This window comes from Anolis sagrei, chromosome 5, assembly GCF_037176765.1.
Source record: "Anolis sagrei isolate rAnoSag1 chromosome 5, rAnoSag1.mat, whole genome shotgun sequence".
NCBI lineage: Eukaryota > Metazoa > Chordata > Lepidosauria > Squamata > Dactyloidae > Anolis > Anolis sagrei.
Window position 1 is genome coordinate 19,477,097 of NC_090025.1, and position 24,030 is coordinate 19,501,126.

General features: G+C 39.8%; 1 protein-coding gene across 5 annotated transcripts in view; it reads left to right on the forward strand.

The window, feature by feature from the left end:
• The window catches only part of PTPN13 (protein tyrosine phosphatase non-receptor type 13), a 154,353-nt gene extending 131,578 nt beyond the window's left edge, over positions 1-22,775 (forward strand). For all 5 annotated transcript variants that reach the window (XM_060779275.2, XM_067468582.1, XM_067468584.1 and 2 more), the window contains 17 exons: positions 1,013-1,187; positions 2,198-2,356; positions 3,283-3,457; positions 3,563-3,773; positions 4,695-4,765; positions 5,265-5,326; positions 6,346-6,472; positions 8,564-8,698; positions 9,452-9,531; positions 10,693-10,748; positions 12,106-12,209; positions 15,095-15,231; positions 16,035-16,125; positions 16,712-17,049; positions 18,584-18,799; positions 20,292-20,354; positions 21,826-22,775. In XM_060779275.2, coding sequence (XP_060635258.2) covers positions 1,013-1,187; positions 2,198-2,356; positions 3,283-3,457; positions 3,563-3,773; positions 4,695-4,765; positions 5,265-5,326; positions 6,346-6,472; positions 8,564-8,698; positions 9,452-9,531; positions 10,693-10,748; positions 12,106-12,209; positions 15,095-15,231; positions 16,035-16,125; positions 16,712-17,049; positions 18,584-18,799; positions 20,292-20,354; positions 21,826-21,906 — 2,281 coding nt within the window. In that variant the 3' untranslated portion in view covers positions 21,907-22,775. The remainder of the gene's footprint in view (positions 1-1,012; positions 1,188-2,197; positions 2,357-3,282; positions 3,458-3,562; positions 3,774-4,694; positions 4,766-5,264; positions 5,327-6,345; positions 6,473-8,563; positions 8,699-9,451; positions 9,532-10,692; positions 10,749-12,105; positions 12,210-15,094; positions 15,232-16,034; positions 16,126-16,711; positions 17,050-18,583; positions 18,800-20,291; positions 20,355-21,825) is intronic.
• Positions 22,776-24,030: the final 1,255 nt, after the last annotated feature.

Sequence of the window (24,030 nt, forward strand, 5' to 3'; positions counted from 1 at the left end):
TAATTGCCAGCAGCAGTAGATCACTGCCAACCAGAAAGTGGCAAGTTCGAAGCCTGAGTCAGATTGAATATCCTAGCTTATTGTTCACCTAAGCAGTTCGAAAACAGCTGAGCTGTGAGTAGAGAAATTAGGTACTGCTTAAAGTGGGGAGATATTTTATGACCCCATAAAAATGCCAGCAATCAAAGAACAAGGAGGAAATACAATCAAAATGACTCGGCATCATAGTGTATGAAACAACACCACCCCCAGTGACCGGACTTCAGCATAAGCTCCAGGCATAAGTTGGAAATGCCAAAATACCTGTGTTGAATGTCCAAAACCAGCACTGAATGTTTGTTATGTATGTGTGCATTGTGATCCACCCTGAGTCCCCTTTGGGGTGAGGAGGGTGCAGTATAAATACTGGAAATAATAAATAAATAATAAAAGGTTGTGGGAAGTCAAGCATGCAGAATAATGGCTTCAAACTACAGAAAAAGAGATTCCACCTGAACCACCAGAACTTCCTAACTGTGATAGCTGTTCAGCAGTGGAACTCTCTACCCTGGATTGTGGTGGAGACTCCTTCTTAGGAGGCTTTTAAACAGAGGCTGGATGGTCATCTGTCAGGGGTGCTTTGAATGCGATTTTCCTGCTTTTTGGCAAGAGATTGGACTGGATAGCCCACAAGGTCTCTTCCAGTTCTATGATTCTATTATTCTAATTCTGGGGGCTGTAGTCCAAAAGGTTATAAAGTGTACCTCCATGTGCTCCAAGAATACTAAAGGGTTATGCTGCTTGATCTAGAAAATGCCTAGAGAGGATATATTTTGTCAAATATAGGGACCACTCCGGGAGAGAGGCAGCATGCGAATGCAATACATACATACATACATACATACATACATACATACATACATGCATACATACACACACTATCCAATGAATATGGGAGTCTTACATTATTCCCCAAATCTGTCTTTGGACTCTTTGGAGCTAACCTCAGCTTTCTTCTTTTTTGCTCCATTAGTAATCCTCCTTCTCTCCTGCTGATGGATTTGCCACCAATTGCAAACTGCAGAACTATCACATCTGGTTCAACGGAGGAGAAATACAGTTGTTCTGTCTCTGAGCTCCCAGCACCACAGAGAGGCCTGGCATCACTTTTTAACCAGCTTGAAAAACATGTGGATGAATATGAACCAGTAATTTTCCATGTTTCTTCTTGATTTCAGTAGAGGGCATGTTTGTGTGTGTTTCTGAAGCTCCACAAATTCATCACATCACAGAAATTATTTAGCTGCTGTTCACTGCAGGATTTTGTGTTATGTCTCAGTTAATTTTCATAGAAAAGAGATGATAGACAGATTATGTAGGTAGAAGATGATTGATTTCTTTTCATACTAATTTATCAAGCTGACTTACACTGAATATGGTCACTAGTCCATCTAAGCATGAAGTTATTAACAGTTACTGAGAGAAGCTTTCCAGTTTATCAATTTCTTTTTTCCCCAGCCCTATCTTGCAAGAATTTACTCCATGGTTAAAATATGCACCTTCCCCCAAAATAGATCTAGATGGATGAGGAACATCTCAAAGAAACAAATTAGCATAACTTGCACATCTTACAGTTTTAGAGTAACTGCAAGCCAGGAAATATTTTTATATTGATCATTTTTGAAATGGTTTTATGTAGAACTGTACTTTCTCATTTGCACATGTCAAATAGTTTGTCAGTTGAAAAGCAAAGTTTGAAGGGAGGGAGGCTAGAGTAGAAAAGCATTTGGCTCGCAGTAGAGGTGAGAAGAAGCTGTGAGTACGAATGGGTTTGAAGGAAGAGGTGAAGGTAATTTGACAGCATTCAAGAAGATGAGTTTGCAAGCATGAGTTTCTTGTGACAGGTTTAGGGAATAGCTAGTGTGATTTACACCACCTCAGATTTTACTTCCAGAGAATACGTTTGAGGAATTGACTATCTCACAGTGCTTTCAACATCTAGAATGCTTTCACTTCTTCTGCATGAATGAAAATGTTGTAGTTTTTAATGGAAATATTTTAGTACATCTGTGTTCAGCTTGCTTGAAAACATATGAGAAGCATATTCCAAATGGTCTCCTGCTTCATGCTGTTTGAACTCTGCTTTTCACTGCCTGAAAAGTGGAGAGTGCAGTTGTGTTTGCTGGTCCTGTTGTTAAATGTCTCGTTTTCCCTGCAGGAGGTGGAGCTCCATGTTATCCTGACTAAGTCCGAAAAGGGCAGCCTTGGTTTCACAGTGACCAAAGGCAGTGACAGTATTGGCTGTTTCATTCATGATGTCCTTCAAGACCCTGCCAAAAGTGATGGGAGATTACGACCTGGAGACCGCCTGATCAAGGTGAGGTAGCACTCAAATCTTGCTTGGCTTTTTCATGTTGCAGAAAGTCAAAAGGGTTCAGAAGGTGCCTGCTGCATTCTTGTTTTGAATTTGGTTTAGTGTAATACATTATGTTGCTTCTCATAAGCTGCCTTAACTATAGAGTAAGACCCCCCCCCCCTCTTATCCACAAATTCATTTTCTGTAGTGTCATTTACACACAGTCTCCACTCCCAGAGGTATTTGTGGGCTTAGTCCTTCTGCATGACTCTTTGGTATTCTTGGGCCAGAAGTTGACTTCCTGTTTTCAGATACATGTACAAGTATCTGAGGAAGCAACAAGAGCGAAGTTGGGAGTAGATCAGCAACAGGTGAGAAAGTGGGGGACACCCCCTACCCTGGGCATGGAAAACATTATTTCCATGCCTGTTTTAACTTTGTACCAAATCCTATATTTTCAGAGTTCAGTTGACTACTTTAACTTAGTGGGTTATGTTTAAGTTGTCAACTTCAGTCTCAATATACAGGGTTTGGTACTGTGTATGGTGAGATATCTATAGGCTTTGAAGTGTATTCCTTGTGAATAAGGGGCTCTTACTCTATTGTGTGAAAAATTATGAGATATAATTTCACATAAATGAACTGATTATCTCTAGGGGGGTTCGAACTATTATGGCCCATAGTGTCTGTAAATCTATTTTTTCATCCACCTGCTACAACATTTTAGGGGTTCAAGGGCCACTTCTTTGAACTTCAGTGTCTGGTGGAATGGTAGAACCTGTGGTCCAGCATGTCTGGAGGGCATTAGGTCTGGTAGAATGGTAGTGGATAGTATTAATGGCAAGCTATTGTTTTGCTTTCTGGAAATGTTTGTCATCTTGTCTGAATCAGTATCACACTCAAGATAGATTGTTCATTTTCTTTCTTTTTGCCATTTACTTTCATAGGTTAATGATACAGATGTCACTAACATGAGCCACACAGATGCTGTCAGTTTCCTCCGAGCAGCTCCAAAGATGGTCAGGCTGGTGCTTGGACGGGTTTTGGAGCTACCCAAAATACCCATGATGCCACACCTGCTGCCTGACATTGACTTAACTTGCCATAAAGAACAACAACTGGGTAATGCACAATTTCAGACCTGTTCCACTGCATGGAAGCAGGACCATGCACTGTTTTGTAACAGTAAATAATGAAATGGTCATGTACAATTTTTCTTTCCTCCAGGCATCTCCCTTGCAGGTGGTCATGACAGTATTTATCAGGTGGTATACATTTGTGATATCAGTCCCAAATCTGCAGCAGACTTGGAGGGGTCTCTTCATACCTTGGATGTCATCCATTATATTAATGGGTTCAGCACTCAGGGAATGACTTTGAAGGAAGCAAAGAGAACATTGGAGATGTCCCTTCCAACAGTGATACTGAAAGCAACAAGGTATTTTCTAGGAAATTTGGGTAATAACTTGCAGAAACCCAGCATTGTGTAATAGTTCAAGTGTTGGGCTGGAACTTGGGAGACAAAGTTTCCAATTTTGCATGAGCCATGAAATCTCTCTGGTGCCATTAAGCCAGCTGCTTTCTCTCAGCCTCCTATAAAGTAAGAAATGGGAGAGCTGCGTACACTGCCAAGAGCTCATCAGAGGAAAGTGTAGCCACAACCTTGAGGCTGCAAGACGTAAGCAGGGCTATTGCAGGTAGGGTGGCTTGAAAGTCTCACATTCATGAACTGGAGCCCCAGGTGGCACAGTGGGTTAAACCTCTGTGCCGGCAGGATTGAAGACCGACAGGTCACAGGTTCAAATCCGGGGAGAGGGGGATGAGCTCCCTCTATCAATTCCAGCTCCTCATGCGGGGACATGGGAGAAGCCTCCCAAAAGGATTATGAAAACATCAAATCATCCGGGCGTCCCCTGGGCAACGTCCTTGCAGATGGCCAATTTTCTCACACCAGAAGCAACTTGCAGTTTCTCAAGTTGCTCCTGACATGACAAAAAAAATTCATGAACTCACTTTAAATCAACATCGACTTGATAACAGTCAACAACAACAACAACAACAAAGAAATGCTACTAAATATATAGGAATTATTCCTACATTGTTTATTCCACAATATGGCTGAAGATGGCAAGCAGGCTTCATCTTGACTAAACAACCAAATCAGATTCTAATGTTCACAAATGTTTATCTACTAAGAATTATTTAAATTATTTCTAAGCCTCTATTGTTTTAAGAAACCTGTGATCAAGGCAGCACCATAACTACATGAGTTTACCTGTCTATCCAATGTGTGCCTATGTGTGTGTGTTTGATATCATATACATTCTGAATACATTGAACAAACTTTTTCCTTTTTCAGAGATGGTCATCCAGTGTTTCCAAGAACTAAAGATCCCAATAACCCTAGCATGAGATCAATCAAACATAATGGTAAGCATATACTACCTTTCGCCCTGACCATTGTCCAAAAATGGTCAGACACTGGATCAGTCATGATTTAGGCTTGATCTTTGCTTGTTCAAGATAGCTTATCATATTCAGAATTTGATTCTAACAGTTGTATAAATTTCATTGGTTTAGTGAGTCTTTAGATTTAGATTCAAACATCCTATGGCTACAAATGATTTCTCAAAAAAATGTCCTGATGATTGAACTCAAATCAGTCCTTGGAAAAATTAAATATTGCACTGCAAGTAGCTAGGTTGCCTCAAGAATTGAAGAAGGTGTAGTTGAAGAAAGTAATATATCCAACTGTGGCATGGATATAAAAATGGGGAAGTGATAATAATTAAAAGACTTGCGAATGAGCTGATGAATGAGATCTTCATTGCAATTCTGGAATGGTATGAAATAAAATATTATATACAAAAATAATGTAACTGGCAAATAATACATTCTTCTTTCCCAACTTCCTGAAACTGTTTTTCAGGTCATTTTCTTGGAGAAACATATGGCAAATCAGAAATAGAACATGATGCATATGTACCCAAGGTAAGTAACTGGAACAGTTGGTCTAGATCCAAACTTGCAGCTTTGGCAGGAGGAGTTGTACCACAGTGAAAGTGTCTGTTTAAAAAGAAATAACTTGATATACGACACATTTACATGAACAGTGCACCTGTGAGTTTACATGCTAGGTGGTCATCAACTTGTCAACAGCTGATAGTAATCCATTTGGAGTTTCAACCTTGGCAACTTGGGATCCACCCAGAAGATGCTACGGGTTGGATCTGGTATTTTGTATGCTCAATAGCCCCTTTCATATTCTGAGACAGTTAAGACAGTTCAAAGGGGCCGCAGTAATGCAGTGGTTTAAACCACTAGCTGCAGGAAATCTGCTGATTGGAGGGTTAGCAGTTCAAAGACGCAAGTTGGGGTGAGCTCCTGGCTGTCAGCCCTAACTTCTGCCTACCTAGCAATTTGAAAGCATGTAATGTGAGTAGATCAATAGGTACCGCCTCAGCAGGGAGGTAAAAGTGTGCCCCATGCAGACATGCCAGCAATACAATTGAAGATGTCTACAGACAACAGGCTCCTTGGCATGGAAAAATGGAACAAGTGAACCTCCCCATGGCCATAGTTGGGCATCACCTCCTAATACTGGAAATGGAAGAGGAAAGCTTTTACCTCTCTCTGTGTATTGTTTGTAAATTGTTTACTGTGTAAAAAGGCATTGACTGTTTGCCTTATATATGTAAAACTGTAATACGCTCTGAATACCCCTAGGAGAGATAAAGCAGAATATAAATAAAGTGGATGATGATAATAATACTTATTATTATTTGAAGTCAGTTTGTTTTTAAAAAGCAAGCTATCAATTTAATAAATAAAAGATCTTGGAAATATTACAGTTAGGGCTTTGACTTCCAGAATCCCCCGACCATCTTGGTTTTTGTGCCATAGTTGGTTGGGGAATTTTGGGAGATGTAGCCCCAAAACCAAACTTCTCCCAAGTTTTGGGATAACTAAGTTATGTATGAAAACTTATTCAAACTTCTTGGTCTTGTTAGATTAATGGTGAAATGAACAATAATCACCAGGGAAAAGGCCCAGCGCATGTCACAATTTCTCAAGAGACGTCCTTATGTAATGCTACCAGTCAGATCCCTGACTTTTCCAAGTACAGTAATAACTCAGGTAAGAGAAACTGAGTGTGATAACTTCGTATCTTTATTTTAATACAGATTTTGACATTCACAGGAATAATATATTGAGTGAAAAAGTTGCCGTTGTCGTTATCGTTCTTTACTTGGTTGTTCTCATGTATTACGTATTCAGATTGTATTGTATGTCTCACTGAAATGACTATATAATTAAATTAAAATCTTAATAATTATATAGTACTCTGTATTGCAGAGATAGCCCAGAAATTGAATTAAAGCATGGAGACAAAGAAAGCAGGAAATTAAATCATGACCAAGTGTAGCATCACGTCCAGCTATTAGATTAGATTTGGCCCAGGTAGCCTCCTGTTCTTCTTTTAGCAGAAGCTTCCTGTTGAAAAGTCAGCAGGTGCATATATTCATCATGTTACTGGGATAATCGTGAAGCATATTAATTATTTCGAATAAGGCTGTTGTTTAAGAGGAAGAAGCAGGGACAGCCTTAGAGGTTGGCAGTTTGAAATGTTGTCTCACCATACACTCAACCCAGTTTCCAATGTATAGTGGCTACTTACGTACATGCAACTAGTATAGCTGCCAAGAAGATATTGGAATATTTTTAAGATCTTACCATATACTCGTGCATAAGCTGATATCATGCATAAACTAAGGGCAGGGTTTTGGGAATAGAATTATGGATTTTAATATAATCCATGGATAAGTCAATGGTCATTCCATGGAGACAGGAAAGCATCAGCACCACCATTATTCTGCTCAAGCTTTCAGAAAATATCTCCTTAGAGAAGGCAATGGTTCCTTTTTAATTCTTATATTTAAAAAAGGGAATAATCTCCTTCCCTAAACAGAATAGTGAAAGATTAGTCTATCGCAGTGGAAACCTAAAAGAAGTGCCCTTCCTCTCTAGTCTTTTCAGTGCTTCATTTTCATGCCCAGGTATTTATAAAGAATGTAAATGGTACTGTGGTGTAGAGCATAAAGGGAATTAGTTCTTCTTTTAGATTCTTCCAAACAGACTAAACCAGACATGGGCAAACTTCAGCCCTCCAAGTCCAAAAACACCTGGAAGGCTGAGGTTTGCTTATGCCTGGACTAAACTCTTGTCTTTTCCCACTCTGATCAGAGAAGGGGTTGGTTCCTTTTTTGAGAAGAGATAAGATGTGTATTTTCATTGACCCATGCATGTGGATCAATATTTTTAGTTGACTTTTTAACTAAAATTTCAAGTGTTATACACAAGTATATATCTAAACCAGTGATTCTCAACCTGTGGATCCCCAGGTGTTCTCGCCTACAACTCCCAGAAATACCAGCCAGTTTATCAAATGTTAGAATTTATGGGAGTTGAAGACCAAAACATCTGGGGACCCACACGTTGAAACCACTGGTCGGTCTAAACTGTTCATTATGGTTAGGTGAAAGAGTACACTTCACAAACCATAGTTTGCATTTGATTTTCACTACCCATAGTGAAAATGAATCATATTTTGTCCAGGTCAGGAATTTCTGGCCTACAAACTTTTAAAATCTCCTCATGGCCATTCTGGCTAATAGTTATGGGAACTCTGGTCAAAAAGTACATTTTCCTGGTTTTGAACAACACAACATGATCTGCTTAATTGAAATTGGAAGCAAAAAGCTAGACTATTGTAGGAAGGAGGAATGTACCATCTCAAGGGAAGGTTAGGCTTATCCTCCTAATGCGAAGCCATTTTTTAAAGATTATGTCCAAACTAGTTTGTACATGGACCCTTATCTTGCTGAAAACCTAATTATTATTTTTTCAGAATTAAACTCCGCTTTTGAGTAAACTTGGAAATTGTGCAGTCCTGCTGTCTCCTAGGAATTGGAAAATGCCAAAGCAGTGGTTGGCTTATATTGCTTAATTTGGTATTCAAAAAGACTTGGCAAAATTAATCTGAAACTGCCTTTCTCAGTTCATAGCCAATGCAAATCCAAGGAAACTATCCTTGAAGAAGACTGTTCTAAACAAATCAAACAGTCAGTGGAAAATCTGAAAACTAAATTGTGCTGAAGTGTGTAAATATGGTACTCTATTTCCTTTTTATCAGGAAGCAAATGTAATTTGTAATCATTTTATTTTAAGTGGAACTACAAGATGAAGATTCCTATGATGAGGACGATCACAATGAAGTCGTTCAGTACCTTTTAGACGTAGTAGATGAAGAAGCCCAAAACCTGCTGAATCGTAGCAATGCCACATCTGGGAACCACCTGCCAGGTACAGTCAAGAAAATACTGCATGCAAATAAGGAGCATCATAAAGTACTGAATTAAAACTACTTCAGAATTGAGGTGGTTTTGCAACATTAATTTTTACGAGGGCTGCAGTGCATTTTTTTCCCCTTGGGCCATTGTTTTCTGTCATGCAGAGGCCTTCTTGTTGGTTTCATTTGCATACTCATTAATGAAATGTTTTTTCTCTCTGAAATTGCTGACAAATATGCTTCAAGTAATAAATTTGCCATTGGACTTTGGTCAGTTAACTCTACCATTGCTTCAATTGCATAACTTTTGGATCCTATATTATAACAGTCATTTGAGTCTTGATAGTTGCTTTTCCTTACTTCACAGCTGATTTATTTAAGCATCTTGTGAAGCTGTTATTAATATATGTGCTTTATACACATTTTGATTGTGAGGATATAATAATGGTTTCCTCATTTGTTTGAGAGAGGTCTCATTTTTATGAACAAGTTTTTAACTAGATGGCTATCTCCTTTGAATATAAATAACAGAGAAGTGGGCTACAAATTGTACTTTAGTCTCACCAAAATCAGTGCGACATTCTATTCATGAATAACTTGAATAATTGCAGAGGAATGAACAATGACTAACATAATTGTCTTGAACCCAGAATAAATAGTGCTTGGTTATGTTCCCATAATAACATACATTTAGTACATGAAATTAAAGCAGCTTTCCTTTGGAAGATGTTCTTTTCATTCATTTGCATTATTTCTTCCTCCTACAGAAACAAATGGGAAAGTTTCAGAAGAGAAATCAGAAGATACTGATTGTGATGGGTCTTCATTGCCTGAGGACTTCCCAGAGGTAAAATAAATGTGATTATTATCATCATGGCATTGTTATTATGGAGTGTCCTCTTCTTGGAAAGATCTGCATTTTATCCCTGCCCAATTTTCATTTCTTCTCTTATTTGAGATGAGTGATGTAAGTCTGTATCAAAGCCATCTTCCACCTTAACTGACTTGAAAAAACCAGGTATTAAAAAGCAAGTAACTACATTTGCATGAAGTGGGACAAGTATTAATTAAAATCATAGAATCATAGAGTTGGAGGAGACCCCAAAGGCCATCCAATCCAACCCCATTCCACCATGTGGAAATGCATAATCGAAGCACACCGAGCAGGTGGCCATTCAGCCTTCAGTGACAAAGACTCCATAACACTGTCAAATAGCTCCCACCATTAGAACATTCTTCCCAGTATTCAAGTATAATCTCTTTTCCTGCATTTTGAATCCACTACTAGTCTCTAGAGCAGCAGAATGGAGGGACTCAATGTGACACCTTTTCCAATATTTAAATATGACTATCATATCCCCTCTCGGCTTTCTTTTCTCCAAGCTAAACATACCAATGTATTGTCGAAGGCTTTCATGACTGGAATCACTGGGTTGTTGTAGGTTTTTGGGGTTATATGACCATGTTCTAGAGGCATTCTCTCCTGACGTTTCACCTGCATCTATGGCAACCATCCTCAGAGGTTGTGACCTCACAACTTGAAGATGCTTGCCATAGATGCAGGCGAAATGTCAGGAGAGAATGCCTCTAGAACATGGCCATATAGCCCAAAAAACCTACGACAACCAGTAAACATACCAACTCTTGTTCCTGCTAGGGCATGCTTTCCAGATCTTTGATCATTTTAGTTGTCTCTTCTGAAGAAGTTCCAGCTTGTCAATATCTTTCTTTAATGGTGGTGCCCAGAATTTGCCATCCTAAACCAGTCTTGCCTGTGTCTGCAATTATAAACCAGTCTTGCCTGTGTCTGCAATTATACAAATATGTCCTGAAGCAAAACAAGTAGCGCTGAACTGTTGCCAGTCTTCAAGTTGCTTCTGTTTGCTAGAAATGGTCAATTATTGAAAGGAAGGAAATTTGTTCTCCCACCCACCCCAGATTTAGCCTTCACTTTTACTAGTATGCTTTGGCATTCATTTCAAACTCTTTAACCTGTTTTTCCCCTTAGCCTCCTCAGCTGAATGGCTGTGAAGATCATAGCAATGACAGAAAACCTTCTGAAAGGTGAGATCATTTATGGAGCTGCACACAAGCATTTGTAAAGCTGGCTTTGGCTTTCTGTGTCCATTTAGTGACTCAGGGCACATCCCTTATTCTGAGCATAGGACAGGATAGGCAAAATATGGACCTCCAGATGTTGTTGGGCTTCAGTGCTCAGCGCAAACAATGGTGAGAAAAGCTAGAAGTTGTAGTCCAGCAACATCTGGATAGGTTCATGATTCCTACTATCATGTATGACAATGGCAACAGTGAGATAAATAGTGAGCTAGCTGTAACTTGTGTCCATTTTAGGAGTGGAATATGGCAAACTGCAAGCCCTTTTAAAGGGGTTCTTACAAGCCCCAGAAATCCAAATACAGACACTATTGGTAGAGAAGATATCCCAGACTGGGCTTGCCCATTTTTGGTCATAGTTACTTATTTGACCATTCAAGACACCTGGCCAGTTTCATGGTATTAAAATACTATCAGAAACAAATCATTTCCAGAGTATTTCATAACTGACTCCAATAATTCACCAAGTTCAATGAGGAAGCTCTGTTCTCTTTGCTGTTCAGAGATACCCTCATAGCCACAATCCAAAACAGAATTACAGTGTTCCCTCACTTATCGCGGGTGTTCTGTTCTAGAACCACCTGTGATAAGTGAAAATCTGCGAAGTAGGGACGCTCCATCCACTCGGTGGCAACCTCCTCCTCCTTACCACAACTGCAAAACAGCGAGTCCGCAATAAGCCAACCACAAAGTAGTTAGGGAACATTGTAATCTATTTTAAGACCATTGAAGCCATAAGCATGCCAATGTGTGATGGATTGAAGCCTCAGTCCAATAGTTAATTCTAGAGTAGACCAACTAAGAACATTATTAGTCAACATCTGCATACATTCCTTTGATAAGTGTCTCTATTAGTTTGGGCTAACAGTTAAATTTAGGCCTCTTTCTGTAGAAATCCTTGTACAAAAAGCAATTATTCCTTTTCATATTCTTGGAAATGTGTGTTGCTTTTTTATATTGAAGAAGGGCAGATATGATATGGCCCTGATGATATAGAACCAATAACTGATGTATTGGATTTACAACATTTGTTTTCATGAAGCCTGCTGTGGAGATCAAATTTCATTTATTACCCACACATTACTCTTACTTTTGAGATAGTATATCAAATAAATTCCACATATAAATCATATAGTGTGTTATACATTTTAAAAAAAAGCATTCTAGCAATATCAGCTTAATTTGTAACTTCTGTCATTTGAAACCTTTGCCATTTTTGTCTATTAAGATTCTTTTTTGTTGGTTTTACTGTGGGTTGAAATAGAGCACGTTTTTGTCATTTACTGACATGTTTTTCTTTTTTAAGATTACCTCACCAGCCTCTGATGGGTCAGGGAGATGATGATGAAATTACGTGGGGAAGTGATGAATTGCCAATAGAATCAATAAACCAGGAGTCCTCTGTAGAAGGTAAACAGTAGGCTTGTGGGCGGATCCGTTTTAGCCATTTTCCTTCTACCAATCTAGCTTCTTCGGCTTAGCCAAAGAAAAGCCCCATTCTCAGAAAACTACCACCACCTAGTTACCTCTCCTCTAGAGTAGAAAGTAGAAACAGTTTTAAGGAAGCATTAAACCCAAAGCAGAAAGGCATAAGGGGGGAAAGGCACCACTCCAGGTAGAGCCTGCAGTGCAAATCAAGAGAAGAAGACTTTTCAAAGTAAACCCAAAGTAGTATAGCTCCAGGTCAATCACTCTTTTTTCCCTGGGAAGTGGGAATCCTTCTTAAAATGGCTCGAAAAGCTGCATGCAGGAAGAGAGAGCACACGTGTGCCTCTTAGCACCTGTAGCGCTAGTAGAAAGAAGCAGCTTTAATGAAGCATTAAGCTGGTCTCCTCTACAGACAGAAGGGAAATCATTGCAGAAAGAGTGGTATCTTTAACTCTGATGCCTTTAATCCAGGTGTTAAGGATATAAGGACAAACAATGCCTAAAATAACAGGAAGAGGAACCTGGGGAGTCCCCCCCCCCCCAATAATGGGCTGGATAGGGTGCTTCCTTAACCCTGTTGCTGAAACCCAGGCTCCCTTGAAGGGAAAAAAGGAAAGGGCCCCAGGAATTGAAAGTTCTCCATTGCCACCAATGAGATGGATCTAGACATATTTTTGGGTGAGGACCAAAAAAGGCTATCTGGCTTTTCTTTTTTTGAGAGAGAGAGAGGCACGTGAAAATGGATACAGGAATTAAGAATACCATAATCTGGCCAGCAGAAATGGATTGAGGTTCAGCCAAAATACACAAGCCTAGTAAACAGCCATTGAAATGTTCTGCCTAGAAAACATCTATTTTATCAGCCTCCAGAACTGGCATGGGCAAACATTGCCCCGCCAGGTATTTTGGACTTCAACTCCCATAATTCCTAACAGCCTTCCAGATGTTAGAAATTGTAGTCGTCGAAGTCCAAAACACCTAGAGGTCCAAGGTTTGCTCATGGCTGCTCCAGAAGTTATGTCACTCATCCCTAGATGTTGCTATATCAGCCTCAAACCCTGTAAGGGGTGTTTGCCTCCAAACCTATACCAGAGTTTTTTAATAGATGTACAGCTTTTTTTTTGGGGGGGGGGTGTTTTGGGGGGGATATAAACTGCAAAATCCATCTCCCCCTGCTACAGTGCTTCAACTGATTGATTTATTGCTGCTATTGTATTGATTTGATTGTTTTAACTAGTTATAACTGTTGACGTTATATTGTTGTTTGTATATTGTATTTTGTGAATTGTTGGGCATCGAACTGTGCCTTTTGTAAGCCACCATGAGTCCCCCCTAGGGGGTTGAGAAGGGCGGGGTAGAAGCACCCCAAATAAATAAATAAATAAATAAATAAATTTGGGATAGTTAACTAGGAGCTCTGATTTGATCTGTTAGTTACAAATCTATACATATTTCAGATTGCATAAAAAGAGATTGTATCTAAACTTTAGGAATGTGTTTTTTCCCCTAGAAGTGCTGTTTAGTGTAGAATAATCTGCCTTAAAGGGTGGTAGCCTCTTCATCTTAGGAGGTCTTTAGACAGAGGTTGGTGGGCCTCTTTAAGACGTGCTTTAGTTGTGTGTTCCTAGATGGCAGAGGCTTGGATTAAATGGCTTTTGTGGTTCTTTCCAGCTATGCTGATATGATATGTGAATAGTGCTACAAAACCTGGGTTTGTACTGTAAATACCTACAAAGCATTATTACAGGTTTAGAGAGGACAGCAAATCTCAGGATTTGGAGAGAACACAATTGCTTGATATCCAATGTCCAATGTCAAGGGCGAGTTCAGGGACTTGAATACAGATGATACATTTAGGTTTACCTCAACAGTGTCCCTGAAGACCGTCTTTGTTCTTCTTCTATATACATGAGTGGTTGCTTCATAGAAATCTGCTTAAACAGGGTAGACGTTTCACTGAGTAGTATGTACTCTGAAAGCAGGCTTTATGCCCTATTCTTGGGGGAAAGTGGGATTATAATTATGGTGGTGGTAGTGGTGGTATATAAGGGGCTAAGGTAGAGATCTTTCCCATCACTTGCTCATGGGGCCTTTTAATAAGGTACCAGAAGCACAACATGGGATTTTCTGCAAGCAAATTTGGTATTGTTGACAAGAGCCAGATCTGTTGCACCTCATTCACAGAGGCCAAAATGTGACATTATGTGACTTCCAGCTTCATTTTAGGTCAATTTTCTTACATATTTCTTCATGGAACATGTGAAAGTTAAAATTGATCCAGCTGCTGCATTTTAGTGCAATTTTCAATTATTTTGGATGATTTGATGTGATTTGGGGCATTTGGTGGATGGAGTGTGACCTGTGAAGTTCGGTGATAACAAAGCGATCAGCATGAGGACTATCACTTTCCCCCCATATGTAATATATGTGCTCAGGTTCTTTTAAATATAAAAAGTTATGTATCTTATAGCTATAGTCAGTAAAGTAACCCATTATGGTGGTAGGGGCTTATTTGTTGCTTGTGCTGCATGTTGTTTTTCCATTTCCAGTTTTTTTAAAAACTGTCATCGAACAAGTTATTTTCATGTTAAATGTGAACCGATGTTCATGAAAAACTGAATGAACTGCTGTTAGCAGCAAATGCAAAAGTTCAAGGTAGAGGAATAATGAGGGAAATGTTTACTACATAGATTATTTATGGGAGCATTTATAAAAGCTATGATCAAAATTAGCTTCTGGCACCCTACGTTGCAGGTAACCACGGCTACATTTCATGGGCTGACATTGCCGTGTGTGCTTCTCTATTTGTGTCAAATATTATAGACAGCAATAAATCAATCTCCTTCCTATGCCATATTGCTTTTTAGTCACAAGCGAGGAGTTTCCTGCTCTCCCCATCGTTCAAGTGCTTCCTTCGGGCAAATACACAGGGTCCAAATTAAAGTCAACTATCCGGATGCTTCGAGGTTTGTTGGAACAAGGAGTCCCTTCTAAGGAGATTGAGGTGAGTGAACAGTCTTCCAATGGCTACAATCCTGTATGCCTCAGTTTAGAGAGCCAGTATGTTGCTATGGTTAGAGCATTGGACTATGACTTTGGAGGCCATGGAAACCCACTAAATCACCTTGGGCTAGTTAAACAGTGTCAACCCCAGAAACTCCATGCTAAAGTTGCCATAATTGAGAAATGATTTGAAGACACACAACAAGAGTATTCAGTCCCGCATGCAGACCTACACTAAACTGAATCTTGATTTTCTGAATAGTAGAGGTGTGTGAAAGTTACAGAATAGGCATGAGTATCACTCCCATAGCCCTACCTTTTACTCAACCAGGTTACACTCACTTTCACTGTACAAGGAGTCAGCATCATCTGTTTATTTGTATCGTTCAACATTTTATTTACTCATCTATTTATTTAATTTTTTCTCGTTGTGGTCATTTCTGGTAAATGTGTTTAATGTTATGGTTATGTATCATTATTATGCACTAATAAAATGATTTAAAAAAGAATAGACATGAGTATAATGCTATTAATGATGTGGCATTAATTTCAATTAAATTGGGATTGGTTCAGATGAAGATTACCTGGGGCAGGGGGTTAGAAAAACATAACTAGCAATACTCTTTTGACAAATGCAACTATTTCTGGCATGGATACTCTTAAACATTTTTTCTGTTTTGTGCATTTCTGAACATGACTCAAGAATAATAAAAAAATGTTCAAATCATATAAACTATCAGTCATTCTATTGGGTAATATCCCTTTTCTTCCAATTGTCTGATTATTTAACTTGTTTTATTCTAGAACCTTCATGACTTAAAACCTTTGGATCAGTGTCTAGTGGGCCAAACAAAGGAAAACCGAAAGAAGAACAGATATAAGAACATATTGCCCTGTAAGTCACCCCGAGTCCCTTCGGGGAGAGGGGGCGGGGTATAAATAAAGATGATGATGATGATGATGATGATGATGATGATGATGATGATGATGATCTCCTGATTTCCCCATGCAAAACTGTATTTTTATGTCTTTATATTTATAATAATTTCATTAAAGATTTTTAAAGGACTCTCAGTTTTGCACATAAATTTATTTCACTTAGGTCCTGGTGCCAGAAGCTATTAATGGTCAACAAAAATGCAATAGATCTCTGGGTTGGGATTTTGTGGGCTCAGGATGAAAATTGGAGGGGAGGACAGCATCTTTTGTGGCAGATGCATGAACAGTTAGTGGCTTCCAGGTAATTCTGCTCCAGGCTTTTGTATGTACTGTGTGGGAGCTGTTTGAGGTGGCAAACGTATACGAAGGATTGGGGCTAAGTACTTGGAGAGCTCCTTGAAAGTTTGGGCTGAAACCCAAACTTTAAAGGAGGGTTATTTAAAGAAAGGAACTAGTAATAACCTGTTGGCAAATGTAGCTGTCTCTTGGGTGAATATTCTTTGATACCTTTTCTAATGAATGCATTTCAATGCATGGCTCAGATGACACCACAAGAGTTCCTCTAGGAGCGGAAGGTGGCTACATCAATGCCAGCTTTATCCAGATGCCAGTGGGAAGCAAGGAGTATGTTTACATCGCATGCCAAGGACCCCTTCCCACTACTGTAGCAGACTTTTGGCAGATGACTTGGGAACAAAACTGCACCATCATAGCCATGATGACCCAGGAGGTAGAAGGGGAAAAAGTCAAATGTCAGCGATATTGGCCTGAAGCCCTTGGCAAAACCACTATGATCGGCGATAGACTTCGGCTTTCTCTTGTCAAGCTGCAGCAGCAGAAAGGCTTCGTCATTAGAGACATGGAGCTTGAGGACATTCAGGTAAATGAGCCAGGTGCAGCACAGCGTGTAATAGCTTCCTGGGCAAACCTTACTTAGATGCCAAGATGCTGAGAGGCAGTTTTGTTCTTCTGGGATGTGGCTTCATACTGAAATCTACTTTCTTAGCACTTGGATTGTAGTTGTTAAAGATTGAAGCCATCAGAAAAACCTATGCCAGTGACAGTCAAGTGGTTTCAGTGGTCTTTTCAGAAATCTTTTGAATAGCTGTGGAGCCCAGGAGACCATTGCTGGTGCCTGCTGTTTTAATTTTCTCATCATGTTTCTGAGTGTCCTGGCATAGACATCTTGTGCAGCAGAGCTGTATCAGGAATAGGGAAGCACTGCAAGGAAAGGAAAGAGGCAGAGTATGCCTGCTTGAAAGCTTTACTACTCCTGCTCTGCTACATGAACTCTGGCAAGAAAAGAGGAATGTGTGGCCATGTCGAATGAGCTGAGGACCACAGCAATGGGAAGCCATGTTGATTTCCTTGCCAAAACTGGTCCTAGTCTTGGCAGTTTGATTGAGTGGTTTGCATTTATTATTTCACTATAGCTTGCTGGTGAGTGACCATAGTTTTGAATGTCCATTATCTGGTGCAGCGGGGCCTGCAGTTTTTGATAGCCAAAACATATGCCCCACAAGCCACACTTCGCTCACCTGTGTAATAACCTCTTTAATTCTTTCTGGAATTAAATGGAAAAACAGCTAGAGACAGAACAGGAAACAGAACTTGACTTGTACCATACTAGTTGGGAATTCATAGAATTGTCATCCAAAATAAGGTAACATGTCTGAGGCCTTTCAGAAGGTGATGTCATATCAACCTCATACAAGAGAGGAAAAGTGGTCCATTCACATCTTCAGGTTTAACTTTTGTGGGTTTGATGTGATCAACTTCTCCTGGGCAAGCTGGAGGGAACACTTTTTTCAGCATTTCTAGATCCTTCAGTGCAATTGTAAGGATCCCCTGGCGACACAATAGCTTAAATCCTTGTGCTAACAGGACTGCTGACCGACAAGCTGGTAGTTTGAATCCAGGGAGCAGTGTGAACTCCCTTCTCCACTCTAGCTTCCTATGTGGGGACATGAGAGAAGCCTCCCACAAGATGGTAAAACATCAACATCTGAGCATCCCCTGAGCAATGTCTTTGCAGACGGCCAATTCCCTCACACCAGAAGTGACTTGCAGTTTATGAAGTCATTCCTGACATGAAAAAGTACAATTGTATTATCAGCATTCAGTGGAAGTTTTGACTATAGTCATGCTCCACAAAGAAGGACCTAGAGGTTCCTAGAGAGATTAAAATATTACTTTAAAAATTTAAATTTGCATTTTCCTACTTTTGCAGGGGTCCTTTGCAAAAATAATCGATCCACTGTATATGCGAAGTAGCTATGGATTGCTTTTGAAAAAGGCAATAGTAAAAGGCTGCCAGGATCCGATTATGTTTTTGCTGAGAGATTTCATATTCTTCTCTCAAGCTTTAATGCTTTCTTTTTCTCTGTGTGTGTTGTTTTTAATTTAAAATCTAGACAGGTGAACTCCGGCGTATTTCCCATTTAAACTTCACTGCCTGGCCAGATCATGACACGCCATCCCAACCAGATGATTTGCTCACCTTTATATCCTACATGAGGCACATCCACAAATCAGGGCCCATCATCACTCATTGCAGTGCTGGGATTGGACGATCAGGGACGCTTATTTGCATAGACGTAGTCTTGGGACTAATCAGCCAAGATCTTGAGGTGAGTGAACATTAAGGAAAGGACTCTCTTCATTCTTCTTTGCATAGTTCTTTGAACTAACGTCAGAGGTGGCCCTATGTAATTTTCAATGGTAAGCAAACCGTATTTTGCCTCCCCCCCCCCCCCCCCCAACCAATCACTGATATATATTTTCTGTTCGTTGTGGGAGTTCTGTGTGCCATATTTGGTTCAATTCCATCATTGGTGAAGTTCAGAATGCTCTTTGATTGTAGGTGAACTATACATCCCAGTAACTACAACTCGCATATTTTCCCCCAAGAGCCCCTCAAGAGCGCCCCCGGGCAAAATCAACTATACTGCAAATGCTTACTTTGCGTAATGGGTTGAGCCACCCCTGACTAACGTACTCATGTATATGTTTTATTGTATTTAGAATTTTCTCTTTACAGGCATGACAGACCTAGTACTCCTTTGGTACATATTCATGAGAAGATGCTCCAAAATCTGTAATTAGTTATCATAGAACTAACTTCTAGAATTCCCATTACACTACCACTGGAAGAATATACAAGGCAGTTTGCAATTTTAGAAATGTTTGTGAAATAAACAGAGGCTGTAATGCTTTTGCATATGAAAAGAGACCAAGTGCCTTGCATACATCTATCAATGCTTGTCTTAGACATGAGCAGGTTTTCTCTGAGGCTGGAAGTAAATGTTCACCACTGAACCCAGATCTATTAACCTTGGTCTTGATTGAATATTTGTAGATAATATTGGGGTCAGGCATGTAGCCGGGGGGGGGGGGCTTGGGGGGCTTCAGCCCCCCCCCCCCCCAAAAAAAATTCTCATGGTGGTTCACGAAAAGGCCTTACTGGTGCATTATTTAAACTGTTATGTTTATTCATATCATGATCTGATCACCCTACTCAATATATCCCATATGCATGGGGGTATTGGGGTAACGATACAAAAGATTTGCTAGGATAGACCCTCTTTCACTCGGACTCAGCCCCCCCCTCCCCCCGAAACAAACTCAGCCCCCCCCCCCCCCGAATCGAAATCCTGGCTATGGGCCTGGATTTCCACCGGATTTTAATCGCAGCCATGCAGAACTTAGCGACGTTGTATGTCACAGCTGAGTTTGTGTCTGAGAGCAGCAGAGCTACGTAGAATTGTCCATAGCGTCCTGGTATTTAATTGTCTATGGCGAGATGAGATGAGATCCTTTGCCATACTGGAAGGTTGTTAGTAGAAAACCCCTTACTCTGAAAAGCTATGTCCCTGTGACTCAGGTCACATAGAAACAATGGAGCATGTGCTTCTGCAGTGCCTGTTTTATAGAGACATTCAATGTGCTATGAAGAACTGGAAATAGGAAAGGAGATAGTTAAATCTCACCCCTCATGGCATCTCTAAGCTTTCTAATGATGGCCCAATCCCACTTGCTGCAAAGCTTACAGTGCCAATTCACCTTTGTATTGGTGCTCTCTCACATTCAAGACTGTTGAATTCTGTTTGTGTTTTTTTGCAGTTTGACATCTCTGACGTAGTGCGCACAATGCGCCTGCAAAGACCTGGCATGGTGCAAACCGCGGTATGTTTGCCTTGACTTGTAACATAAATGCTGGCTTCTAGTTCCAAGGGGCTCTTCATCAGGATTATCTCTTTTGCTGTGCTGGGAACAGGAGTCATTGGGAGAAAAGTGTAACAGATTTATTTGGAAAGCTGCTGTGCTTCTGGTTGGAACAGATAGTCCCAGACTGGTCTGAATCAAGCTAGCTTGCTAATATAGCCATCTGCACAGGAAATGCCTTAGGGATGGTTCACCTGCTGTCCAGGTGACACACAACACAGTCGTAGCATCTGTGTTTTGATTGCAGAAGATCCCAGAGTCAATCCCAGCTTCTCCCGTAAAAGAGACCTTGGCTGACCTCAGCCTGAAACCTTGAAGAGTTATTGCCAGTCTTAAAGTATTAAGATAGTACTCTACTAGCGGGACAAATACATAGTCTAACCATGTACAAAGACCAGCTTTCTTTTGCTGCAGTTCCTTGTGCTTTTGATTTGGCACAAACCCAGCTGTATAGTATACTTAACACATGAAACATGTTTCCTTTTTATTTTTGAGATCCAAAAAGAAATCTGAGTTTGTTGGAGCTTAGTGTAACTCAAATCTACAACTTCTTTTCAAGGGCAATCCTACATAAGTATATTTACTAACTCTGGGGCATTTCTGAATGAAACACCACTAAATATTCCAGAGTTATGAAGCAGTCTTACTCAGATTGCTTTTGATGAAAGAGTATTCATTCCTGAAATGTGTTGGACTTTGATAAACTCAATGCACTTTTGAAAACCTATTTCTCTTCATTTGCCACATATGGTTCCTGTTCCTCTTTGCTGCTGCATTTTTACTGTACCACTTGTTATATCCCATATGTTATATTAGTGCAGTGGTTCTTAACCTGTGGGCTGCGGGCCAACAGTGCGTTGCAAGGATGAAAATCCGGTCCATAAGTCTCCTTCCTCTTTTTATTTTATTTGATTTTATTTCTGCTCCTTTTGTTCTACCTGCCACTCCTTCCCATAGCATAAGTTCTGTATCAGAAACAAGAGCTAATGTGGTCTATCAAATACAATTTTCTGAATCAGCAACCCAAACCAAATCTAAAGTTGACCAAAAACTGATTCGTAACCCTTTTGACACTAATGTTGGAGAGTGGTCCCTGGTCAAGTGGTTCCTGGTCAAAAAAAGTTGGGAACCACTGTATAAGTGGAATATCAATAGTAGGGGGATCTGTAATGCCAGAGAGGTGATAATCATGGGGAAAATCATCAGTACATATGGACTGTGGGTTCTGGATGCATGTTGCATTGACATTCAGCCCTCCACAAAACCTTTTTGCAGATGTGCCCTGGAGCTAGATAAGGTTTAGATGAAAGAAAGGAGCTTAATGATAGAAAGGGGCAAAATTGCACAATGCAGCATATGTGTTAAGCTACAGCTGTTTTAATGTCCTTACAAATTTCTATTCCAAGGAATTCATCTCTATTTTCTCCTACAGGACCAGTACATTTTCTGCTACCAAGTTATTCTGTACATCCTAAAACGTCTGCAAGCAGAAGAACAGCAAATGACCAACTAGAAATTTAAAGCTGCATACGCTTTAAAGGGGGCAATGAGAGAAGAGGTTCCTGAATATGTTGGGCATGTTTTCACGCAAGGGGTTCAACTGGTTTAACATTAATGCTGCCTCCTTGGGGAACTGGCTCTATAATGAATGATCAATCATACTGAGAAAAGATGTTCAGCACAGTTGTCAAACTACAACTCCCACATTTCTTTATGGGAAGCCATGGCAATTAGACTGGTATAACCCAACACTAAATATGTAGTGTAGCTTTTCCATTGGTTCGCTTTGCCAATATAGTTCCAGTTCTATAAAGGATCAAATACCACTATAACCCCTCCTCTCTTGGAAACAATGGGATCCTTGTGCACCATTTATATTTAATAGTGCTGCATTTTTGCAGCTGTTTCAGACTCTGATAAGCAATTGGGATTTTTAAGAAAAGGCTTTTATATTATTTTTAAGAAGTATTAATGCCTTTTGCAGGTTCTTTCCTCACCTCCATTATAATGTATTTTAATGTTGGGGGTTGGCTGGGAAATAAGAACAGTATTTTTTTTCTGCTGAACTTTCTTACAGGTACGTTTTTATTAGTCTGTTTTTAAAGTTTGTTTATAGCAGAGCTGTCTTTTCACAATATTTTTAATGCAATAGAGCTTTTTATAGAAAATACTTGAAATCAGTATTTAAGCTTTATGGGACGTCTTATTAGTGTAAGGAAAAATAGCAAATGTTTACTGTATCGCAAGTTACTATGTTTACTTTATATAGAGTCTTGTGTATATATTTATATACTTTTACCAAAAATGTTGAATTATCAGATGACTGAGCTTATAACTGCTGAGGCATCTCCACAATGTAAATAAAAGGACACTTTTAAAATATGATGTGACTATTTGGTCTGGTGTCCATTTGATCTGTTTTTTTTTTCTGATGATCAGAACAGATTTCAAGATTGGACTGAGAATTTCTAGACCCACACAGTTAGTTGGGTCTCTGATTGTTTCTTAATCACTCTAGAACAGCGGTTCTCAACCTGTGGGTTCCCAGTTGTTTTGGCCGTCAATTCCCAGAAATCCTAACAGCTGGTAAATTGGCTGTGATTTCTGGGAGTTGTAGGCCAAAACACCTGGGGACCCACAGGTTGAGAACCTCTGCTCTAGAAATACATTGTTCCCAATCAATGCTTTATCACAGGCACAAAGAGGTTTCTCTTGGTTTTTCCAGAGACATATTGATGTTTGCACAGATTGGGATGTTGTCATAAAATATACTCCATATTTTACACCACATGCATTGATACATCATACAAGGACACCAATAACACAGTCCAAGAGCATGACACAAAAAAACTAGGTGTCTTGGTTTTTAAGCCTGTTCCTTGGGTTATTTGGGGAGCTGATTTAGAAAATTGCATTGGATAGACCACATCAGCTCTGGTTTCTTACACAATTGTTATCAAGGTTTTTATGAGTGATAAGATAGCATATGTTCTGTATCTCAAAAACTAGAGCTGATGGGGGGGGGGGTTAGTTCCATTTTTGGAATCAGCAGATCATATATGTACATGCAGAAACAGGGCTAACATTTGAGGCACCAAAATGTGTGTTGTCCAGTGGAATGTACACTTTTGCAGGAAAACACAGCTTAGAACTGGAAGAACTCTTCCAAAGGCAATCTTAAAGCATTCACATTTTGAGAACAAGCTGCTGCGGTTTGCAGAAACATTGAGCTGTCTTTCTGGTGGCAACATGGCTTATCTTTCCATTTCCATCCTTCCTAGTTGAGGTAAGACAAAGAAAGAGAGCTGCTGCTAATCAGTAATACAAGCCTGCCTCCGTGCAGAGATAGCTCCTCGCTGGACTGAGAAAATATATCAAGTGCTTATTGTGTAGCAAGCAAGCCATTGTATTTTTATTGCTGTGACTAATTTTCATTTAGAAATAGAATTGGTGTTTGCCACCTGTGGAGGTAAGCCAGAGTACATACAAACTACAATCAATCATGTCTTTGGTTCAAAATATATATACCCACAGTTGAGTAATTTCTTTATTAGGATCAGCCAAAACTGCCCAACTGTGAATATTGCAATACAGCTGGCCTCACATTCTTAATATATATATGATTCTGGAAGAGACT